This window comes from Rhincodon typus, chromosome 21 (genome assembly GCF_021869965.1).
Source record: "Rhincodon typus isolate 14 chromosome 21, sRhiTyp1.1, whole genome shotgun sequence".
NCBI lineage: Eukaryota > Metazoa > Chordata > Chondrichthyes > Orectolobiformes > Rhincodontidae > Rhincodon > Rhincodon typus.
Genome location: NC_063352.1, coordinates 3,612,226 through 3,632,624, shown reverse-complemented (window position 1 = coordinate 3,632,624; position 20,399 = coordinate 3,612,226). Strand labels below are relative to the sequence as shown.

The 20,399-nt window shown below is 42.1% G+C and overlaps 1 protein-coding gene across 1 annotated transcript in view; it reads right to left on the bottom strand.

The window, feature by feature from the left end:
* Positions 1 to 20,399, bottom strand: part of LOC109916081 (myosin-11-like) — a 139,653-nt gene that overhangs the window by 109,719 nt on the left and 9,535 nt on the right. Inside the window, exon 2 of the mRNA XM_048609663.1 lies at positions 2,307 to 2,334. Within this exon, the coding sequence (XP_048465620.1) occupies positions 2,307 to 2,334 (28 nt within the window). The remainder of the gene's footprint in view (positions 1 to 2,306; positions 2,335 to 20,399) is intronic.

Sequence of the window (20,399 nt, the reverse complement as noted above, 5' to 3'; positions counted from 1 at the left end):
CAGGAAAGCTGACATTTCAGGTCTGGACCCTTCTTCAGAAAGAAGGGTCTGGAGAAAGGTCCAGGCCCGAAATGTCAGCTTTTCTGCTCCTCTGATGCTGCCTGGCCTGCTGTGTTCATCCAGCTCCACACCTTGTTATCTCAGACTCCAGCATTGGCAGTTCCTACTATCTCTATTGAAAGGACAGGCAGATGAGCAGAGGGGATGGGGTTGTGTTGTTAGTAAGAAATGAAGTTAAATCAATAGCAAGAAGTAACATAGAGTTGGAAGGTGTAGAATCTGTGTGGGCACAGCAGAAATTCATGCCAAAGAAGGGTAAGATTAGGCAAACATGGCTGACAGGTGAATCCAGGGACAGCATAAAAACAAAAAGAAACAATGTGGTGAAGATTAGAGGGAAGCCAGAGGATTGGGAAGCCTTTAAAAACCAGCTGAGGACAACTAAATAAGTAATAAAGGAGGGGGAGATGAAATATGAGGGTAAGCTAGCCAGTATTAAAAGAGAAGATTGCAAGAGTTTCTTTAGATATATAAGAGCAAGAAAGAGGCAAGAGTCGACATTTTACTGCTGGAATATAAGGTTGGGGGAGCAGTAATGGGGAACAAAGAAATGGCAGGGGAACTGAACAGGAACTTTGCATCAGTTTACACAGTGGAAGACACCAGCAGCAAACCAGAACTTCACGACTGTCAGAGGCAAGAGCTGAGTGTAGTGGCCATCACTAAGAGAAGGTGCTGGGGAAACTGAAAGGTCTGAAGGTGGATAAATCACCTGGACCAGATGGACTACACAACAGAACTTTGAGGAGAAAGCTGAGGAGATTGTGGAGGTATTGCTGGTGATCTTTCAGGTACCAGTGGAGTCAGGGAGGGTCTCAGAGAATTGGAAAATGGTAAATGTAACATCCCTGTTTAAGAAGGGAGGGAGGCAGAAGGCAGGAAACTATAGGCTAATTAGCCTGACCTCGGCCATTGGTAAGATTTCAGAGTCCGCAATTAAGGATACGTTTGCGGGGTACTTGGAAGTGCGTGATAAAATATGGCTGAGTCAAGCACAGCTTCAACAAGGGGAGGTCATGTCTGACAAATCTGTTAGAATTCTTTGAAGGTGTAATGAGCAAGTTAGACAAAGGAGAACTGGTGGATGTGATCTATTTGGATTTCCAGAAGGCCTTTGACAAGGTGCTGCACAGGAGGCTCCTAAATAAGAGCCCATGGTGTTGGGGGCAAGGTACTGGCATCGATAGAGAATTGGTTGACTGGCAGAAGACAGAAAGTGTGGATAAAGGTGTCTTTTTCAGGATGGCAACTATTGATGACTGGAGTTCTGCAGCAGTTAGTGTTGGGACCACAACTATTCACATTATAAATTAACAACCTGGACAAAGGAACTGAGGGCAATGTTGCTAAGTTTGCAGATGATACAAAGGTGGAGGGACAGGTAATATTGAGGAAACGGGGACGCTGCAGAAGGACTTGGACAGGCTAAGAGAGTGAGCAAAGAAGTGACAGATGGAATACAATGTGGGAAAGTGTGAGTTTATACACTTTGATAGGAAGAATAGAGGCAGGTCTGGCTATCAGGGAATCTGGGCAAGTATCCTTAAGATGGTAAAACATCTCAAGACACTTCATAGGAACATTATCAGGTCAAATCGGACACCAACCCACATTAGGTGATGTTAGGACAAGTATCTAAAAGGTTGGAGTAACTTAAAGACTGAGAGGATGATCAATGGGTGGAGAGATTTGGCGAGGAAATACCAGAGCTTAAGGTTTTGGCAAATGGAGCGAGGATCAGCAACACGAGCTGGTTAAGATCAGGGGTGTTTGACAAACTGGTGCAATGTATTTCAACAACTTTATTCAAACAAAATGCACTAAAAACAATTTGAATTATATCAGTGTGTAAGCAGTAGAATGTAGGCAAAGTGTTCTAATGCAATTGAAAATGATGGGAAACTGAATTTTCCTGAGGGCTCAGTCGAGAAGAGTTTGTATTCTAGTTCAGAGAAATGTGGAAAATAGGACCAGGAGTAGGCCAGTCAGCCTGTTGAGCCTGCTCATCCAACTCAGTCCCCCGTTTCCTCTTTTTCCCCACACCCTTTGATTCTTTAGCTCTAAGAACTATATCAAATCCATGTTGAAAACATTCAATGTTTTGAACTCAACTGCTTTCTGTGGCAGAGAATTTCACCTCTAAGTACATTGAAAAGGAGCAATATTAAGATAAATCTATTTTAAATATGTCTGGGGGAGGAAACAGCAAAATTTCCAAACAGTTGTAAGTGAAAAGTCTTACTCACGTGCACAAAATGGACTGGTCTTCACGATCTGTTAAAAGATGTAAAATGAATGAATAAAATTAAAACAAAACTGGACAAAATGATGAAAAATAATTTATAAAATAATTTTATTACGTTGTAAAATAATTTAAATGAATATTGAATCAAGAAATCATTTTAAAAATAACCTGTAAAATAACAAAATAATACAAGTCCTGAGAATGGGTGAATTCCCATCCATGAAATTTTATTCTATTACAAGGATACATCATTTAATTTGCTAATCAACCTGGAACACACCTTAGAAACTTTATTCAGAGTCACTGATTAATCACTCAATGATGCAATGAATTTCATAAATAATATAAACTTAACTTCAACATCCATTTTTTGATTAATTTTTGGTTTTCTTAACAAGGGATTCTCGCCAAATGAAAAACTTTAACATTTTGACTGAATTCGCTTTCATTTATTTTGACACTTTTGCATCTTGTTTTGCTTCTAATTCTAAAACTCAAGGCTATCGAGCGAGCCATCCTGATTGCATTTGCAATTGTTAAGGCCTCAGTGCAACGGTGGATGGACAATAAATGTGACCTCATCAATGTTTCCCACATCCCAAGAACCAAAATAAGTCTCTTAGATCTCTCTGGTGATGTCCCACTCTTGGCTATCCATGTGAGTGTACATGCGCACGCAGGATGTGATATATTTTGATGTCATGTGAACACAGTGATAGTGGTACAGTGGTAGTGTCCCTACCTCTGGGATAGGTGACCCAGACTCAAGTCCTGCTTTTTCCAGAGATATGTGATAACATCTCTGAATGGGCTGCTTAGAAAGTATATAAACATTGGTTGAGTTAACTGAGGGATTGGAAGCCTTAAGATGAAAAACGTAGTCAGTGAAATAGATATTCTGTTAACACAATTACTTCTGAGGAACTGCGGGTGCTGGAGATCTGAAACAAAAGCAGGAACTGCTGGAAAAACTCAGTAGGTCTAGCAGCATCTGTGGAGAGAAACAGAGTTAATGTTTCAAGTCCAATGCTAAACCACACTGTTTTCACAATTTGTGGCTTTTCTGGCTGTACAGTCCATGAATTTGTCTTGTTTTAGCAGAACACACCAGTTCAATTGAAAGAAAATCTTTTAAAATGTGCGATAAATGATTTAAACACAAGGTCATTGAAATGTAATGGAAACGGTAATAGTCCATACCAGCTACAAAGCAAGGCAAATTGATCATGGCCTGGCAGTTTGTCACCCATTTCATTTAGTTTTCATTTTTGTTATAATAATGGAAAGTGGTCATTGGGATAGTGTGCAATGAGCTGCTCAGCAGCTGTTAGTCTTTCCCATGGTCCTGATCTCAACCAGTTTCACCCTCAACATTTAATGTCATGCGTGTAACCGGTACATACACAAGGTCATTTTAGATATTAATGTAGTATCCCCACTATTCTTCATAGGTTGGACTTTTTGCAATTGTGGAAGGCCCTGGTCTAAAGGTTGTACATTTCTGTATCCTTTTAAGATCTGCAAACCCTAAAATCTAGTTTGATGGCTGCAGAATCTACGAATTTTACTGTTGCACAGCCTAAGGAGTGAGTGAATGTCTGCGTGTGTGAGTATGAGTGAGAGAGATTGTGTGTGCATGTGTGTGTGTGAGAGAGAGAGATTGTGTGTGCATGTGTGTGTATGTGCGAGAGAGAGATTGTGTGTGCGTGTCTTGTGAGAGAGAGATTGTGTGTGTGTGTGTGAGAGAGCGTGTGTGAGAGAGCGTGTGTGAGAGAGAAAGAGATTGTGTGTTTGCGTGTGAGACCATTTGTGGGAGACTGTGTGTCTGTTTGTGTGTTAGTCTGTCCATATCTGACTGTGTGTGTGTATGTGTCTGTGTGAGTGCATGTGGGAGAGAGTGTCTGTTTGAGTATGTGTGTCTGTCTGCATCTGTGTGCATGTGTGTGCGTGTGCATGAGAATGTGAGTGACCATCACACATTGGATTGAATTCTATAAAGTTGCAGCAATCTGTTTACCCCTTGAATGTCTCCATTTTGATTGAATGAGCCATATCCAGATCTCTGATCTAACAGATTTTAAGATCACGAAGTTACCTTTTATCCTGATTTCCAGAGGGTTTACTTTCAAGATTATTTTTTCATGCATCCTCAGGTAAATATTTATAAACACACCCGTATTATCCTGAACTAAACACTGGTCCCTGCTCACTGGGTTAGCTGGTGGTTTTCGCTGGATCACTGGATATTTTAAAGGCAGTTGTAGGTAGATTTCTGACTCTCTGGAGGGTCAGAGGTTACTGGGGCATAAAGGAAAGTGGAATTAAGAAACAATTGGATCCAGTACTGAATGGCAGAACAGGCTCAATTGGTTGAATAGCCTATTTCTGTTCCTGAATCATATTTTCATATGTTTGTAATACTGATAGCTGTTCACCTACAGCTTCGAATTAGTATCAGAATGTCTTTTGCTTCGAATGAAGGGAATGAGATATTTTTCTTCTTCGTTGAACGAACACAAAACCAAGAATCCTTCTGTGAAATTCAGCATTAGTTGGATAAAGTTTCACCTTTCCTCAATAATGCACTGGATTATTCTTGTAATCGGTCATGGTGTTATTGCTGTCTGCATATTCCATCTAAGCACAGGTAGCAATTGTGAATTGGTCTGAGGGTGAGTGTGTGTGTGCGCATTTGTGCATGTGCGTGTGCGTGTGTGCGCATTTGTGCGTGAGTGTGTGTGTGTGTGTGTGTGAGTGTGTGTGTGTCTGTGTTTCTTTGTCCAGTAGCAGACGTGACTACCATGCACGCTTATCAAATAAATCTTTAAAATTAGTGACTGATTTGTGCATTTGTTTATTTCTGCAAAGATCAGCTGATATTAAAGCTGGCATGAGTGAATTTCCTGAGAGTTTCTGGTCAGTTGCATGGGAAACAACATGAATTCACCAACCGAACGAGGAAGAGAAATGTCATCAATAGTTTAAGCTCAGAGAAAATATAGAGGCTGCAATTTTCAACTTTGGTGGAACTTAACTTTCAACATAACTGAAATTCAGCTTAAACAGACTCACTGCAGCTGGTTAGGGACATCACGCAAATTTATTTTCCATTTGACTTCAAAGTTAATCAAGTTGGGTCTTTGTGTTTGTTGTATGAAATGGTTAGATCCTTTGCAGTGTATGTCTACCCCATTCCAGCACCTCTCTTTTAAAAGGTAAGGTTGATGCTTCTTGTAATCAATGGTGTCAAGATTTTATCATAATTAGCTCTTATGTGGAGGTGCTGGTGTTGGACTGGGTTAGACAAAGTCAGAAATCACACGACACCAGGTTATAGTCCAAACCATAAACTTTTGGAGCTTCAGGTGATGAAGGGCCAGCGCTCCGAAAGCTTGTGTTTTCAAATAAACCTGTTGGCCTATAACCTGGTGTTGTATGACTTCTGACATAATTAGCTGGGTGGATTGTTGTTTAATTACAGACAAAAACTCCTGTTCATAACATACAGGGTTTTCATTTTAAACACACAATAGACTGTTGCATCCTTTCAATGTAGTATATGACAAAGGGAGAACATCACCAATGTATATTTTTTAATCCATCTCTTTTGATATGTTATTACACACCTTTAAGATGGGTGGGACAGGAACCCCGACCTCTTGGGCAGGAGGAAGGGCCACCACCACCGCACCACAGGAGTCTGGACTCTACTCACCGTAACCATCTATAAGTAAAACCCTGCAGCTTATTTTAGTTGATATACTCATGATTTTTTTTGGAATGTCACTGCCTCTTTCACAATAATGAAAACTGTAACTGAACGGCCTCGAAGCTGGTCTGCTGAATGCGAGAGAGCATCATCAGATGATGTTTTAAGAATTAATTCATTGGATGTGGCCTAACATTTATTGCCTAAGGGCACCACGAAATAGCTTGCTAGGCCATTTCAGAGGGCAGGTGAAAGCCAATAGTATCAGTATGGGTGTGGGGTCACATGTAGGCCACTCAGAGATAGTAAGAACTGCAGATGCTGGAGTCAGAGTCAATACAGTGTGGAGCTGGAGGAACACAGCAGGTCAGGCAGCATCACGGGAGCAGGAAAGTTGACGTTTCGGGTTCAGCTCCTCTGATGCTGCCAGACCTGCTGTGTTCCTCCAGCTCCACACTGTATTGACTCACATGTAGTCCAGTCCAGGTAAAAGGATATTAGTGAACCAGATTGGTTTTTACAACATGGTCACTATTTGTTTGTAATACTAATTGACACGGATTCAAACTTCACCATCTGTCATCTTGGGATTTGAACCAATGTCCCCATTAGCCTGGGACTCTAAATGAATTGTCTGTTATTACTGCTGATCACAACCGTTAGCACCATCCCACTGCCTTCCCATGGTGCACAATTACTGGGACTGGGAACTGAGGGTAGAAAGTGCTTACTGAGTTTTCTTCAGCTCTGTCCTGAAACAGTTCAGGAATGTTCATTAGCTTACAGTCATCTGGTTTCTGATTTTCTTAAATCTGCCACAAGCTGGTGCTGGCACTTTCAAATTCTGGCCAAAATGAATTTGCTGAAATGTGGCAGTTTTTATCTGGTCGCTCGAGGGTGGAGCTACGTCTCACAATTTAAATGCAGCTCCACATTCCTGTCTATAACATGTTCATCAAATCTGTCTCTCTCGGTCAAGTTGAGGGGCATGTCAGGAACTGTGTAGGGCAGCTCTACACTGATAGTGCTTGTCCACGTGGACAACAACCTTTTCAAGATCAAAATCAGAAATTGCTGGAGAATCTCAGGAGGTCTGGCAGCATCAGTGGAGAGAATTAGAGTTTCGAGCTGAGGAAGGCCGAGTTCTGAGGAAGGGTCACTCGACCCGAAACGTTAACTCTGATTCCTCTCCACTGATGCTGCCAGACCTGCTAGGCCTTTCCAGCTATTGCTGTTCTAGTTTCTGATTTACAGCGTCCACAGTCTTTTCTTTTCGGTTTTAACCTTTCCAAGATGGTGGGCCATTCCAAGATTTCCCAGCTTTTCTAGAAATGGTGGGTGACGGGAGGAGCTGAGGTGTCATGTGATAAAGGTGTGTCATTGATGAGATGCGTTTGTTGAGACGTGGAGAGAAAACCCACTGAGCTTCTCTGGAGACTGACCCTGCATGAAACTCAATAACTTTGACAGCCAAAAGGTAATCAGACTCGTCAGAGGGTCAGTGCGGACTCGATAGGCCAAATGGCTTCTTTCTGCACTGTAGGAATTTTATGATTCTAACGATCATTTTACAGCTCTACAGGCTCCCGGTCATTACTTCTTTCCATTTTCTTCCATTTCGTTTGCTTTTCCACTCACTATAAACTCTTGGTCAATATTTCAGACTCCTTACATCGCACAGTCTCTAATCCCGCCTGTCACTTTGGAAAGCCCCATAGATGGCATCAGCTTTAACGGACAAATTTAAAATGCCAGCCAAGATAACCAGATTTTATAGCCTTTCATGAACAACATTCTTTGAGTTTTGCAATTGTTGCACTGTTTAAATAACAATGAACAATTATTATTACGTACTTCCAAACTTTAAATGGCTTGGTTTTCTTGAAGCTAGCTTTAAAAGGTTAAGAGCAGACTGTAGTGTACCTCTGGTCAAAAGCTTATTATGGCTGGGCTAAAGGAGTGGGAAACGTTTTGACTCGTGTTTCTGAGGGACTGGGAATTGGTTTAATTTGTGTTTCTGTTCAGTAGACAGAGGTTAAAACCCGAAGGCCTGTCCTTACTGAAGGTTTTGCATTAACTCTGTTTTGATTTTCAGTCAGTCTATAGTAAAAAAAATACAGCTGAGGATTCACTGGACCCTGACAACTTCAAAATAAATAAAACAGTTTCCCTGCCATTTGTACCGTTTATGGAATATATTTTGCTTGCTATTTGTTATGGCTCTTTCTGATCCTGGTTAGTCATTGGCTGACTGAATGGTGGAATTAGTTGGAAAACACAACTGGGGAAATGGTTTCAAAAACACTGTTGCCTGGTCTTCACAGCTTTGTTTTTTGCACAGATCTGGAAACCCCCCACTGAAATGTCAAGCCAGCTCAAGAGAATCAGAGACAGTGTGGGCAGTAATGATTTAGCAAGATGAGTCAGTTCTGGTCAACATTTTCCCTGACAGAACACAATGTCTTAATTTGATGGATTACCACTGACAACAGAAGGACTCAATCCCAATCAAGATCTAGGTGGTAATAGGAGAATTAAAACGACAGGCAGCCCCAGATTGCAGACCTAATGAGCTCTTGTTTTGCTGATTGAAAATGAATGTTTGCTGTAGGGGCGAGGTAATCCTAATGTTACAGTCCTCCCTGGTATTGTAAGCAGCACAAACAATGCAGTGTATTGGTAACATTCCCAGCACTGACTTCTGCTTCCGGATATCACTGCTGTGCACAAACCTGGGAATTCCGTGCAGCACGGAAAAAAGAAAGGAACATTGTGTACCAGATCATCCCTGCTGATCTTGAACCCTGTTTGGCAATGAAAGGAGATGAGAGCAAATTCCACTGTGCTCCATTTCTCAAAATAAATGTATTTAATCATACAATCATAGAGTGCAGAAGGAGATCCTTCAGCCCACTGAGTCCGCAGCGACTAAACGACTCTAAATCTACACTAGTCCCACTTTCCCGCACTAGGCCCATATCCTTGAATGTTATGAATTTTCAAAGCTCATCCACATCCTTTTTAAAGGTGTGCGCTTTCCTGCCTCAACTACCCTCCCAGGCAGTGCATTGCAGAACTGCACCATCATCTGAGTGAAAAAAAAGTCTCATGGGGGAGTCAATGGTCTCATGGGATTATCACTGGACTGTTCATCTGCAGACCCAGGTCACTTTCAGGGGACCCTGGTTTGAATCCTGCCACGGTAGATGGTGGAATTTGAATTCAATGCAAAAAAGTCTGGAATTAAGAGCCTGATGATGATCATGTATCCAATGCAGATTATTGGGAAAAGCCCATCTATCTCATTAATGTTCTTTAGGGAGGGAAAACTGCCATCCTTACCTGGTCTGAACTGCATGTGACTCCAGACCCACAGCAATGTGGTTGATAGTCAACAACAACTTATATTGACACCTTTAATGTATTACAGTAAACCTTTGGGGAGTTGGTTAGCTCTTTTGACTGGACAGCTGGCGAGTAATGCCAACAGTGTGTGTTCGATTCCCGCATCGGCTGACGTTACCATGAAGCACTCTCCTTCTCAACCTCTCCCCCCGCCTGAGGCATGGTGACCCTCACCAGTCATCACTCTCTAACACATTTAACTATTTTATAACATTCCCAAAGCAGTTCACAGTAGTGTATAACGCACAGCAGAATACTGAGCCATATGAGGAGATTTCAGATCAGCTGACAACAGAGCTGGTCAAGGAGCTGTGTTAAAGGGGGAAAGCAACACAAAGAGATGGACAGCTGGAGGAAAGGGATTTCCCAAGGTACAGATTCTAGTCAGAGACTCCAAGCTGGAGCTCCATTTAATATTCAGATGACAGACTGCCGCTTGACCCAACTTGTAGTTTTTTTTAAAGTTTACAACAGCACCCATTACATTAACCAACGGAACTGCAAAGGTTGTATCTCCTGACTTGGAGCTAAACTGTGTTGTCACTGACCTCTTGTGCAGTAACGAGCAGTCAACATACCAGTCAGAAGCCATCTCCTGATTGTATTTGTATTTATCGAAATGTTAATGACTTCCTATGTACACAGGTTAATTCCTGCAACCATCAGCAGTTTCCAGCATTTCCCATCTAAACCTTACTCCTAGACACGCAACTGGCAATAAATGTGTTCTTTTTTAATTGGTGCTATTATTTCGAATATTCTACAGTAAACCACAGCTTGATACAGTAGGCGTTTATAAGGCAGACAACTGGCCTCTTTGGAAAAAAAAATTCCTCCACCAGCAGCTTCTATCACTGAGCTTTGTGTCTTGGGAACTTTTGCTAAGTATTCTCCTGGGATCTGCCAATAAGTGCTTAAACATTCCTCCAGTTTCCTGTTTATCTCCTGAATGTTTTGCATTGGCAATTTACTGTAACTTGGAATCAATGACTACCTTAAATGGAGTTAAAATAGGCACATGGGTTATTCAGTTTGCAACAGCTGATAGTCACTCCAGTACATTCCGTTGCGAAACTGGAAGATACTCTGCTTTCATCTGAAGTCAGATAGATTAAAGTTGGGTAAACCAGTGGAACACAGGTTAGAGTGCAATAGTGCGATAACGGTCAGATTAATGTGGACTATCATCTACAGTTCTGCAGCACATTCTCCTAGCAAGTGGGAATAGGGATTTACCTGTAGAAGGAAGACAGATAACGGGTGTGCCGTCACACAGAATGTTAACCAAGTGGGCAGTGACAAAACACAAAAACTTGGCAGATCGATTGTAACATGGGAAAATGAGAGGTTATGCCGGACAAATAGAGGAGTTGAATATTATTTAAATGTTAGCTGCAGAACAGAGAGATTTGGCAGTCTTTGTCCTTGAATCACAGAAAGCTATGATCTGAGGTCATAGGGAAGGCAAATGGAATCTGGGCACTATTTCAAAGGGAAGGACCATAAAAGTTGGGAGGGTATGATAAAACTGTACAAGGCACTAGTCAGAACGCAGCTGGAATATCATGAAGATTTTTAAGCCCCTTATCTAAGGCAAGATATACTGGCATTGGAGGCAGCCAAGAGAAGGTTCACTAGGCTAATCTCAGGTATGGAGGGACTGTCTTAGGAGGAGAGGTTGAGTAGATTGGGCTTGTAGTCGTTGGAGTTTAGAAGAATGAGAGGTGACCTTATTAAAACATACAAAATTCTTAAAAACTTGACGGAGTAGATGTGGGGACGTTATTTCCTGTTGTGGGAAAGTCAAGGACCGGAGGGTATTATCTCAGAATAAGGACTGGCACATTTAAAACAGAGATGAGGAGGAATTTATTCTCTCAGAGAACAGTGACACTGTGGAATTCTTTAGCATAGAGGGCTGTCGAGGCTGGGCCATTAAGTATATTCAAGGCTGAGATAGACAGATTTTTAATCAATAAGGGAATCAAGGGGTATGCGGAAAAGGCAAGAAAGTGGAGTGACGATTATCAGATCAGTGAGGATCTCATTGAATAGTGGAGCAGACTCGATGGGCTGAATGGCCTACTTCTGTTCCCACTTATTACACTCTTAGTGAAGCCAGTACGTTGGCTGTCTATGCCTGTTCTGAGGAAGGGTCACTGGACCTGAAACGTTAACTCTGCTTTCTCTCCACAGACCTGCTGAGCTTTTCCAGCAATTTCTGTTTTTGTGGCTGTCTATGCCTCCTAGCTAGGGACTGGTACAATGTGTCTAAGTAGTAAGAGAATAAGAACACATAATGGACAAATATATCCAGTTGGATATAGCTGTGAATAATTTTGGAACATCCAGTGACTCTCAGCATAACACTCAATACTTGTAAAAAGACTTAATGCCACAGACTTAATGGTTGGTAATACAAACCTTAAGTGGGTAAACAGGATAGAACATCAATTATACCCACTGTTTGACAAATTAGTAATACTCTGCATACGTTATAATAAACTGCTGTGCGAGTTCTGTATGAAGCAGGGCATTTCTGTTTTTACAAGAGAGTAAAACATCTAGTTTTATCTTTTAGTGTAAGCTGCTATGATATGGCTGCAGTACACATATTTTATTAGAAAGCCTCTCTGCTTACGACTTCACATGAACTTCACTGTGAAAAATGGGTAAAATTCAATAATGGACATAAATTGCCAAACTGAGCAGGAAAGACCAAAACACAGATCAGAACACTAGATAACACAAATCCATGAGGAACTGGAGGGCTGTTTGGGTTTTAACAAATTCTTGGGGTTCTTACAACAGGGAAAAGGAAATTTGCTGGGGATTTGAGGGAATTAAATATGCAGGGCTACAGGGATACAGCAGCAATGGTGATAGACCTGATGGAATTACTCTACAGAGAGCGAACATGGACTTGATGGAATGAATGGCCTCTACCTGTGCTCAATGGCATTTAGTGGCTTAAATTTTCACTCTTATAGTTTATTATGTTGTTGGAAATGTTTAACACCAACAGTGTAGGTGGTAGTGTTATGATTGGATTGGTGATTTATACTAGCTCTAGGAATAAGAATTTACTGTAGCAGCTGGAAATTAAATTCAATGAATAAATCAGGAACAAAAAGCAAGTCTCAGGAATAGTATCATGACATTAGCAATGGCTATTATAAAAACCTATCTGTCTCTTTCCTCGTTCTGAGGAACGGTCACCGGACCCGAAATGTTAACTCCATTTTTTACTTTATAGTTGCTGCCAGACCTGCTGAGCTTTTCCAGCAACTTTGTTTTTGTTCCTGATTTACAGCATCCACAGTTCTTTTGGTTTTTATCTGTCTCTTTATTGTCCTTTAAGAAAAGGTTAACGAAGCAGGAACAGGCCATTCAGCCCCTCGAGCCTGCTCTGCTGTTTAATACAATCATGGCTGATCTCATCTTGGTCTGAACGCCACTTTACTGCCTGCTCCCCATAATTAATTAAAAATCTAACTCCTCCTTCAGTTTATTCAATGTTTCACTCTCCACCACACAGGTTCATGACCCTTTGGGAAAAGTAATTCCTCTTCATCTCTATTTTAAATCTGCAACCTCTTAGCTTAAAACTATGACCTCTCCTTCCAGAATCTGCTATCTTTAGCCTTGGTCTGGCCTACAAGCGACTCCAGAGTCCTGTCATGGCCCAGCAAGCCATCCTCCGTCAAGGACAATTAAAGACGGGTAAGAAATGCTGGCTTTGCAAACAACTCCTCTGTATCACAAAGGAATAACGACTCAATCCCAGTCCTCTCTTATTCCCTTGGTGCAAAGTCCAATGTACAATAGGGTCAGAAGAGAAGTATAAGTTTCTGAACAAAATAAAGGTACTATTAATAACAGACATTTATAGTAATTCCATTGGGAGGTGGAAGTTGACAGTTAAAAAAAAGAAATCACATTGTTTACTTTTCTGTGTGAAGCTCTCAGAGATGCTCCAAGCCTGCATCAGTAACCAATCACTCAGCTGCTCAGCATAGGGTCAAAGATATTTACGCCTCTGGGATTTATTTTCTCAATTGTAATCCACACAGAGATATGGCGAAGATACAACAAACCTGATTTTAACACACTGTAAGTGAAATGGTTTTGGATGAGTTGTTAGCTCAGTCAGTCATGAAGCCAGAAGAGGCCCTTCAGCCCATCAAATCTGCACCAACCTGCCTACATTGGTCTCACTTTCCCACACTTGGCCCATAACCTTGAATGTTTATGACATTTCAAGTGCTCAACCAAGTACCCTTAAAAGGAAGTTTCCCACCTCAGCTACCCTCCCCAGGCAGCACATCCCAGACCCTTTCCGCACTCTGGGTGAAAAAAATGTTTCCTCCAATTCTCTTGAAACCCCATTCACCTTAAAATGATGCCCCTTTTGTTGACCCTTGAACTCAAGGGAACAGCACTTCGTATCCAGCCTGAGAATGCCCCAAATAATCTTATACACCTCTCTCAGGTACCCCTCAGCCTTCACTGCTCCAGAGAAAACAACCTAAGCTTATCTAGCCTCTCTTTATTGCTAAACTGCTCCATCCCAGTGAATTTGCTCTGAACACCCTCCAGTACAATCACTTCCTTCCCATAGTGTGGGGACCAGAACTGCACACAGTGCTCCAGCTGTGGCCCAAACAAGGTCCTGTACAACTCCAACATCACCTCCCTGCTATTATAATATGTGGCACAACTCATAAAGGTAAGTGTCCCTTATTATGCCAACTTAATTATTAACCTGTTAACCCCCCCTGTCCTATTAGCTTATTAACCTGCCCTGCCACCTTCAGGGATCTGTGGAAAAGCAGCCCGAGATCCCTCTGATGCTATGAGCTTCCCAGTGTTCTGCCATTCATCGAGTACTCCCTTGTCTTGTTCCTTCTTCCAAAGCGCACCACCTCATAATTATCAGAGTTAACTTAATCTGCCACTGATCTGCTCATCTGGCCAATTGGGCAATTCTTTCAGGATCAGGATTGAGAAATTGGCTTGGATTATTGTGGGAATCACCAAAGCCAGCTGCAAGACTCACAACTACACACCGACCACCCAACTTGGAACTATATTGCTGTTCCTTAACGGTTGCTGTGTCAAAAGGCTAGACAGGCCAGGCCTATATCCTCTGGAGTTTGGGCAATGCAGAGGTGACTGAATTGAAACATATCAGACCCTGAGGGGATTTGACCAAGTGAATGTGAAAAGGATGTTTCCTCTTGTTGGAGAATTTAGAATTAAGGGTCAGAGTTTAAACTGAAGGGGTTGCCCGTTTAATATAGAGATGAGGGTTGCGAATCTTTGGAATTCCCTATCTCAAAAGGCAGAATCTTTAAGTATTTTTCAGGCACAGCTTGATAGATTCTTGATAACTGAGAGGATGGAAGATTATTGAGGGATATGCAGGAATGTAGATTTGATGTTAAAATCAGCCATGATCTTACTGAATGGCAGGGCAGGTTCAAAGGGACAAGTGGCCTGATTCCAGATTTTATGAATTGGATTGAATTTCTACCAGGGGCCCTGGCGGGATTTGAACAAATGTCACCTGCACATTAGCCTGGGCCTCAGGAATGTAAACCCAGCAATATTCTCACAATATCATCATCAGCACTGGTCATGGGGAGGTGTGGAGGTGCTCAGTGATCGAGGTCACTGGTATCTACCACAATGGTAGATACAATCACTCTGATTCGGGAATCCACGGAGGGATCAACCAGAAACAAAACCAGAAATTGCTGGAGAAATCAGCAGGTCTGGCAGCATCTGTGGAGAGAAAGCAGAGGTAATGTTTTCAGTCCAGCAATGACTGGAGTTATTTTGAAGAAGAGCCATACAGGTTTCAAAATGTTAACTCTGTTTCTCTGTTCTGATCAAAGGGTCTAAGAGATGGTATTGTGTTGGGTGATCAGCCATGATCATAATGAAAGGCAGGACAGGTTTAAAGGGCTGAATGGCCTACTTCTGCCCCTAATTTCTCTTGATATGTTTGTTCATTCATGGAATGTGGGTGTCCCTGGCTGGGCCAACATTTTATTACCCACAGCAAGGTGTAGAGCTGGATGAACACAGCAGGCCAAGCAGCATCAGAGGAGCAGGAAGGCTGATGTTTCGGGCCTACACACTTCTCCATTGAGAATTTTTGAAGTGCGTCTTGTAGACAGTACACACTGCTGCTACTGAGTGTCGGTGGTGTATGTTTGTAGATGTAGTGCCAATCAAGTGAGCTGCTTTATCTTGGATGGTGTCAAGCTTCTTGAGTGTTGTTAGAGTTGCACTCATCCAGGCAAGTCACACTTCTTGACTTGTGTCTTATGGATGGTGAACAGGACCCAGGAGGTGACATGTAGGGGGGTGATTTACTGACAGATCACTAGTGGAGTTCTGTATGGAACAGTGTTGGGACCATGACTATTCATGCTGTACACTAATGATCAGGACAAAGGAACTGAGGGCATTGTTACAGTGTTGAGGAGGCAGAGAGGCTGCAGAAGGAGTTGGACAGGCTAGGAAAGTGAGCAAAAAAGTGACAGGTGGAATACAATGTGTGAAAGTGTGAGGTGATGCACTTTGGTAGTAAGAATAGAGGCATGGACTATTTTCTAAATGGGGAAGGCTTTGGATACCTGAAGCACAAAGGGATTTGGGAGTCGTAGTTCAGGATTCCCTTAAGGTTAACATGCGGTTAGAAAGGTATTCATTTCAAGAGGGCTAGAATGCAAGAGCAGAGATGTACTATTGAGGCTGTATAAGGCTCTGGTCAGACTGCATTTGGAATATTGTGAGCAGTTTTGGACCCCGTATCTGAGGTAGGATGTGCTGGTCTTGGAGAGGGTCCACAGGAGGTTTACAAGAATGATCCTGGAGATGAAGGCCTTGTCAATCGAGGAGCGGTACAGGACTCTGGGTCTGTACTTGATGGAGTATAGAAGGATGTGGGAGGATCTGATTGAAACTTACAGAATACTGAGAAGCCTAGATAGAGTGGATGTGGAGAAGATGCTTCCACTAGTAGGAGAGACCAGAACCTGAGGACACAGCCTCAGAATGAAGGGACAACCCTTTGGAACTGAGATGAGGAGAAATTTCTTCAGCCAAAGGGCTGTGGAGGCCAAGTCATTGAGTGTATTTAAGACAGCGATAGATAGGTTCTTGATTAGTAAGGGGAATCAAACTTTACGGGTAGAAGGCAGGAGAGTGGGTTTGAGAAGCATATCAGCCATCACCGAACAGCAGAGCAGACTCAATGGGCTAACAGCCTAAATCTGCTCCTATATCTTATGGCCTTACGGCTACAGAATTCACAGCCTCCGACCTGCTCATGTGGTTAATTGAGTTCAGTTTCTGGTCAGTGATAAGTCTTCAGGATGTTGCTAGTGGGGGAATTCAGTGATGGTAATGCCAAGGGGAAATAGTTAGATTATCTCTTTTGGAGATGATCATTGCCTGGCATTTGAGCAGCATGAAAGTTATTTGCCATTTGTCAGCTCAAATCTGGATACTGTCCAGGTCTTGTCGCATTTGAACAAAGACTGCTTCAGTATCTGAGGAATGGCGAATGGTGCTGAACATTAGTGGTGCTTAACATCGGTGAACATCCCTGCTTCTGACCTTATGATGGGGAGGATGGTCATTGATGAAGCAGCTGAAGATGGTTGGGCCTTGGACACTGTCCTGAGGAACTCCTGCAGAGATGTCCTGGAGCTGAGCTAATTAACCTCCAAGAACCACAACCATCTTTCCATGTACCAGGTATGACACCAAACCCTAGAGATACAACATGGTCTGAACAAAAAACATTACTCAAGTATATTCATATCTTTTAAGCTGGAGGGAGCAACTGATGAAAGTAAATATTTCATAGAGCTAGAAAAAAGTCCATCTGGTTTATACACAAATTTAAATGTACAAGTGATGAAGGTTTAGTTTAATGAACTTTTCCATGACTGCTCAATGTTGAGGCAGTTCATATTATAACCAGATTATTTAAGAGCAGAAAATGATTGCACTTTCTCAATGAGCAGCTAACTTGGAGTTAATGTTAATTGATTTGCCTCTGAATTTTGACCAACATTGGCTGCTTATTCTACTTTCCGACTGACCAGATGTGGCCACTGCATCACAAACATAATCTAACAGCTCAATCAATGGGGAACAAACAGTCAGCAACTTTGCCATATAAGGGAAAAACAGGATAACAAGCCAACAGTCTGTGACCTCCCCTTACTGCAGCTTTTAGTTCTCAAAGTTCCGTTCTCTAATCTCCATTGGGTCATTCTTAGACCCTCTGAGAAAAAAAACCCAGAAAGATTTAGAACTGAGTTAAATTGTGCTCCAAATGTGTAATTTAAAAATATTTACTGCAAAATGACAACTTGAAACCAAACAGATTTGAGAACTTTTATGTCCCGGTTATGTTTTAACTTCCTATTCAATATTGTGCAAAAATTGATTCAAGGGGATTACTGTAGAATAGAATAGAATTAGCCTTTATTGTGACATATACTCAATGAGCAGAGTGAAAAGTTTATACGTCACCAAATACAGTGCCGACTTAGATACAAAAGCAACAAGGCACAGCTTCTTTTGTTACAGGATCTTAGACAATAGAGAAATAAAATGTCCAGCATTGAAGAAATAAAAGCTCAGAACAGCAGACTATGGCGGCACCTAGTTTCTGGTCTGTATCAGACCCTGGCTTCCCACCGCGCCAGTAACATGCCACACCGGGATGTCACTGTACCAGGTCAGGGGATCGCCATACCATGCCAGGATGCCCCTATGGGAAGAAGCCATTGCGCCAGGCTGGAAAGTCACCATGCCAACGCTGGGAGACCCCTGCGGGAGGAAGCCGCTGCGCTAGGCTAGAAGGTCACCATGCCAATGCTGAGAGACCACAATGCCAGGCTATATTCGCTCATCTTTGTGAGTAGCTCCTCACTCTGCACATAAAACCTCAAGTATCTCCTTGTGTTACTATGAATATGAGCAGAATCGTGGGATAATTCACAAACCCAGATCTGAACATGAAGATCTGCTTCTTTTCATACAGCGCCAAGAAAGAAACTTTTTTTTTCCCAAAGGGTCTAGGTCCGAAACGTCGGCCTTCCTGCTCCTCTGATGCTGCTTGGCCTGCTGTGTTCATCCAGCTCTACACCTTGTTGTAACAGATTTGATCTGGCAGGACAACCCGTCCATTTATCACACTGATTTTTATTTGCACTTTGGTGGGATCATTTTGCCTTTCTCCATGAGAGAAGATCCTGCCAAATAATCAACTCATTACAGCCTTTCATTATCCAGACATGCCATGTCATGGGAATAGCTGGAATGGATTGGCTTTTGCAATTCAGCAAACAGAAAGTTCTTGATCTGTGAACAACTCTGAAACATATTGATTAATATTTTTCACCAGAAGGAGGGATGGGAGGTTACAGCTTAAAGAAAATCAAGTCCTGCTTTTCATGCATCTTGTTGATGGGTGGAGCTGCCTTTCTCTTATTTATTCAGGAAGTGAAGGCTTCTCTGATTGGGTATTTATCACCCATCCCTAGTTGCCCCTTGAGAAAGTGGGGGTGAGCTGCCTTCTTGAACCGCCGCTGTCCATGTGCTGGGGTTTACCCACAATGCTATTAGGGAGGGAATTCCAGGGTTTTGACCCAGCGACACTGAAGGAACAGTGATATATTTCCAAGTCAGGATGGTGAGTGGATAGGTTGAAGAAAGGGTGCCCTTCCTGCAGAAAAAGAGGCGGAGAGGAGATTTGTTTGAGGTTTTCAAAGTCATGAGTGGACTTGGACAGAGTAAATAGGGAGGAACTGTTCCTGCTTGTAAAAGGAACAAGACGGGCATAGTTTTAAAGTGATCTGCAAAAAAAGGTAAGGGTGACATGAGAAAGCACTTTTTTCACCCAGCGAGTAGTTAGGGTCTGGAATGCACTGCCTGGAAATGTAGTGGAGATAGGTTTAGTTGATGCATTCAATAGGGGCATTGGATGGTTTTTGGATAGAAATGGTATGCAAGGAGATGGCAGAAAAGGCAGGAAATTGGCTCGAGAGAATAGAATGGGGCTAGAAAGGAGAGCCAGCACAGGCACAATAGGCTGAATGGCCTTGTTCTACACTATAACAATTCTGTGATTTTGTGAGTGGCTTGGAGTTGTTCATGAAACAGGTTTGCCTTTAGGAAATTGCATAGGAATTGGGGGAGAAATCCACTAAATGGGTGGAAAGAACCTATCTGAAAAAAAGAAAAGTTATCATCCTGAAAATATCTGACTTAATTTAAAAGAGGTTCAATTTACAAAAGCGCCAATATTTTGCAATGAAAATGTTAACTTATTTCACTGCCCAACTACAGCTGTAGATAAATTCTATCAACGTCGCTATTCAGGGATCGGACTACTTCATCAGAAATTAAAAAGTACCAAAAGAATTCAGCAGGTGAGATAACATCACTGCCAAGAAACAGAGTTAACATTTCAGGTCAGTGGCCTTTCATCAGAAACTAATCAGTTTCAGTCAGAAATCAAATAGCCATTGACATGTGACCCAACTGTATCAATTGCCATCAAATAATTCATTTTTCGGGTGCATTGGTCTAGCATTTTTCTTCCTGTCATGTCACATCTCCCCAGCCCCAACCTACTCTTGAGCTGCATTAACCTCACGTGGTTTAAAGTTTCCTTTGGCAAATTGCTTTTCAGATGAATGGCACCCAAAGATAAGAGTAAGCCAATCACATCATTGCCCCTATAGTTCACAGAAATGACTCCAGTTTTCACTTGACAATCAAAAAATGTTCTCCTTCTCTAAAACCCCATGTAGTTTCATATTTCCTTCTCCAAAACCCCATGTAGCTTCATATTTCCTTCTCCAAAACCCCATGTAGCTTCATATTTCTTTCTCCAAAACCCCATGTAGCTTCATATTTCTTTCTCCAAAGCCCCATGTAGCTTCA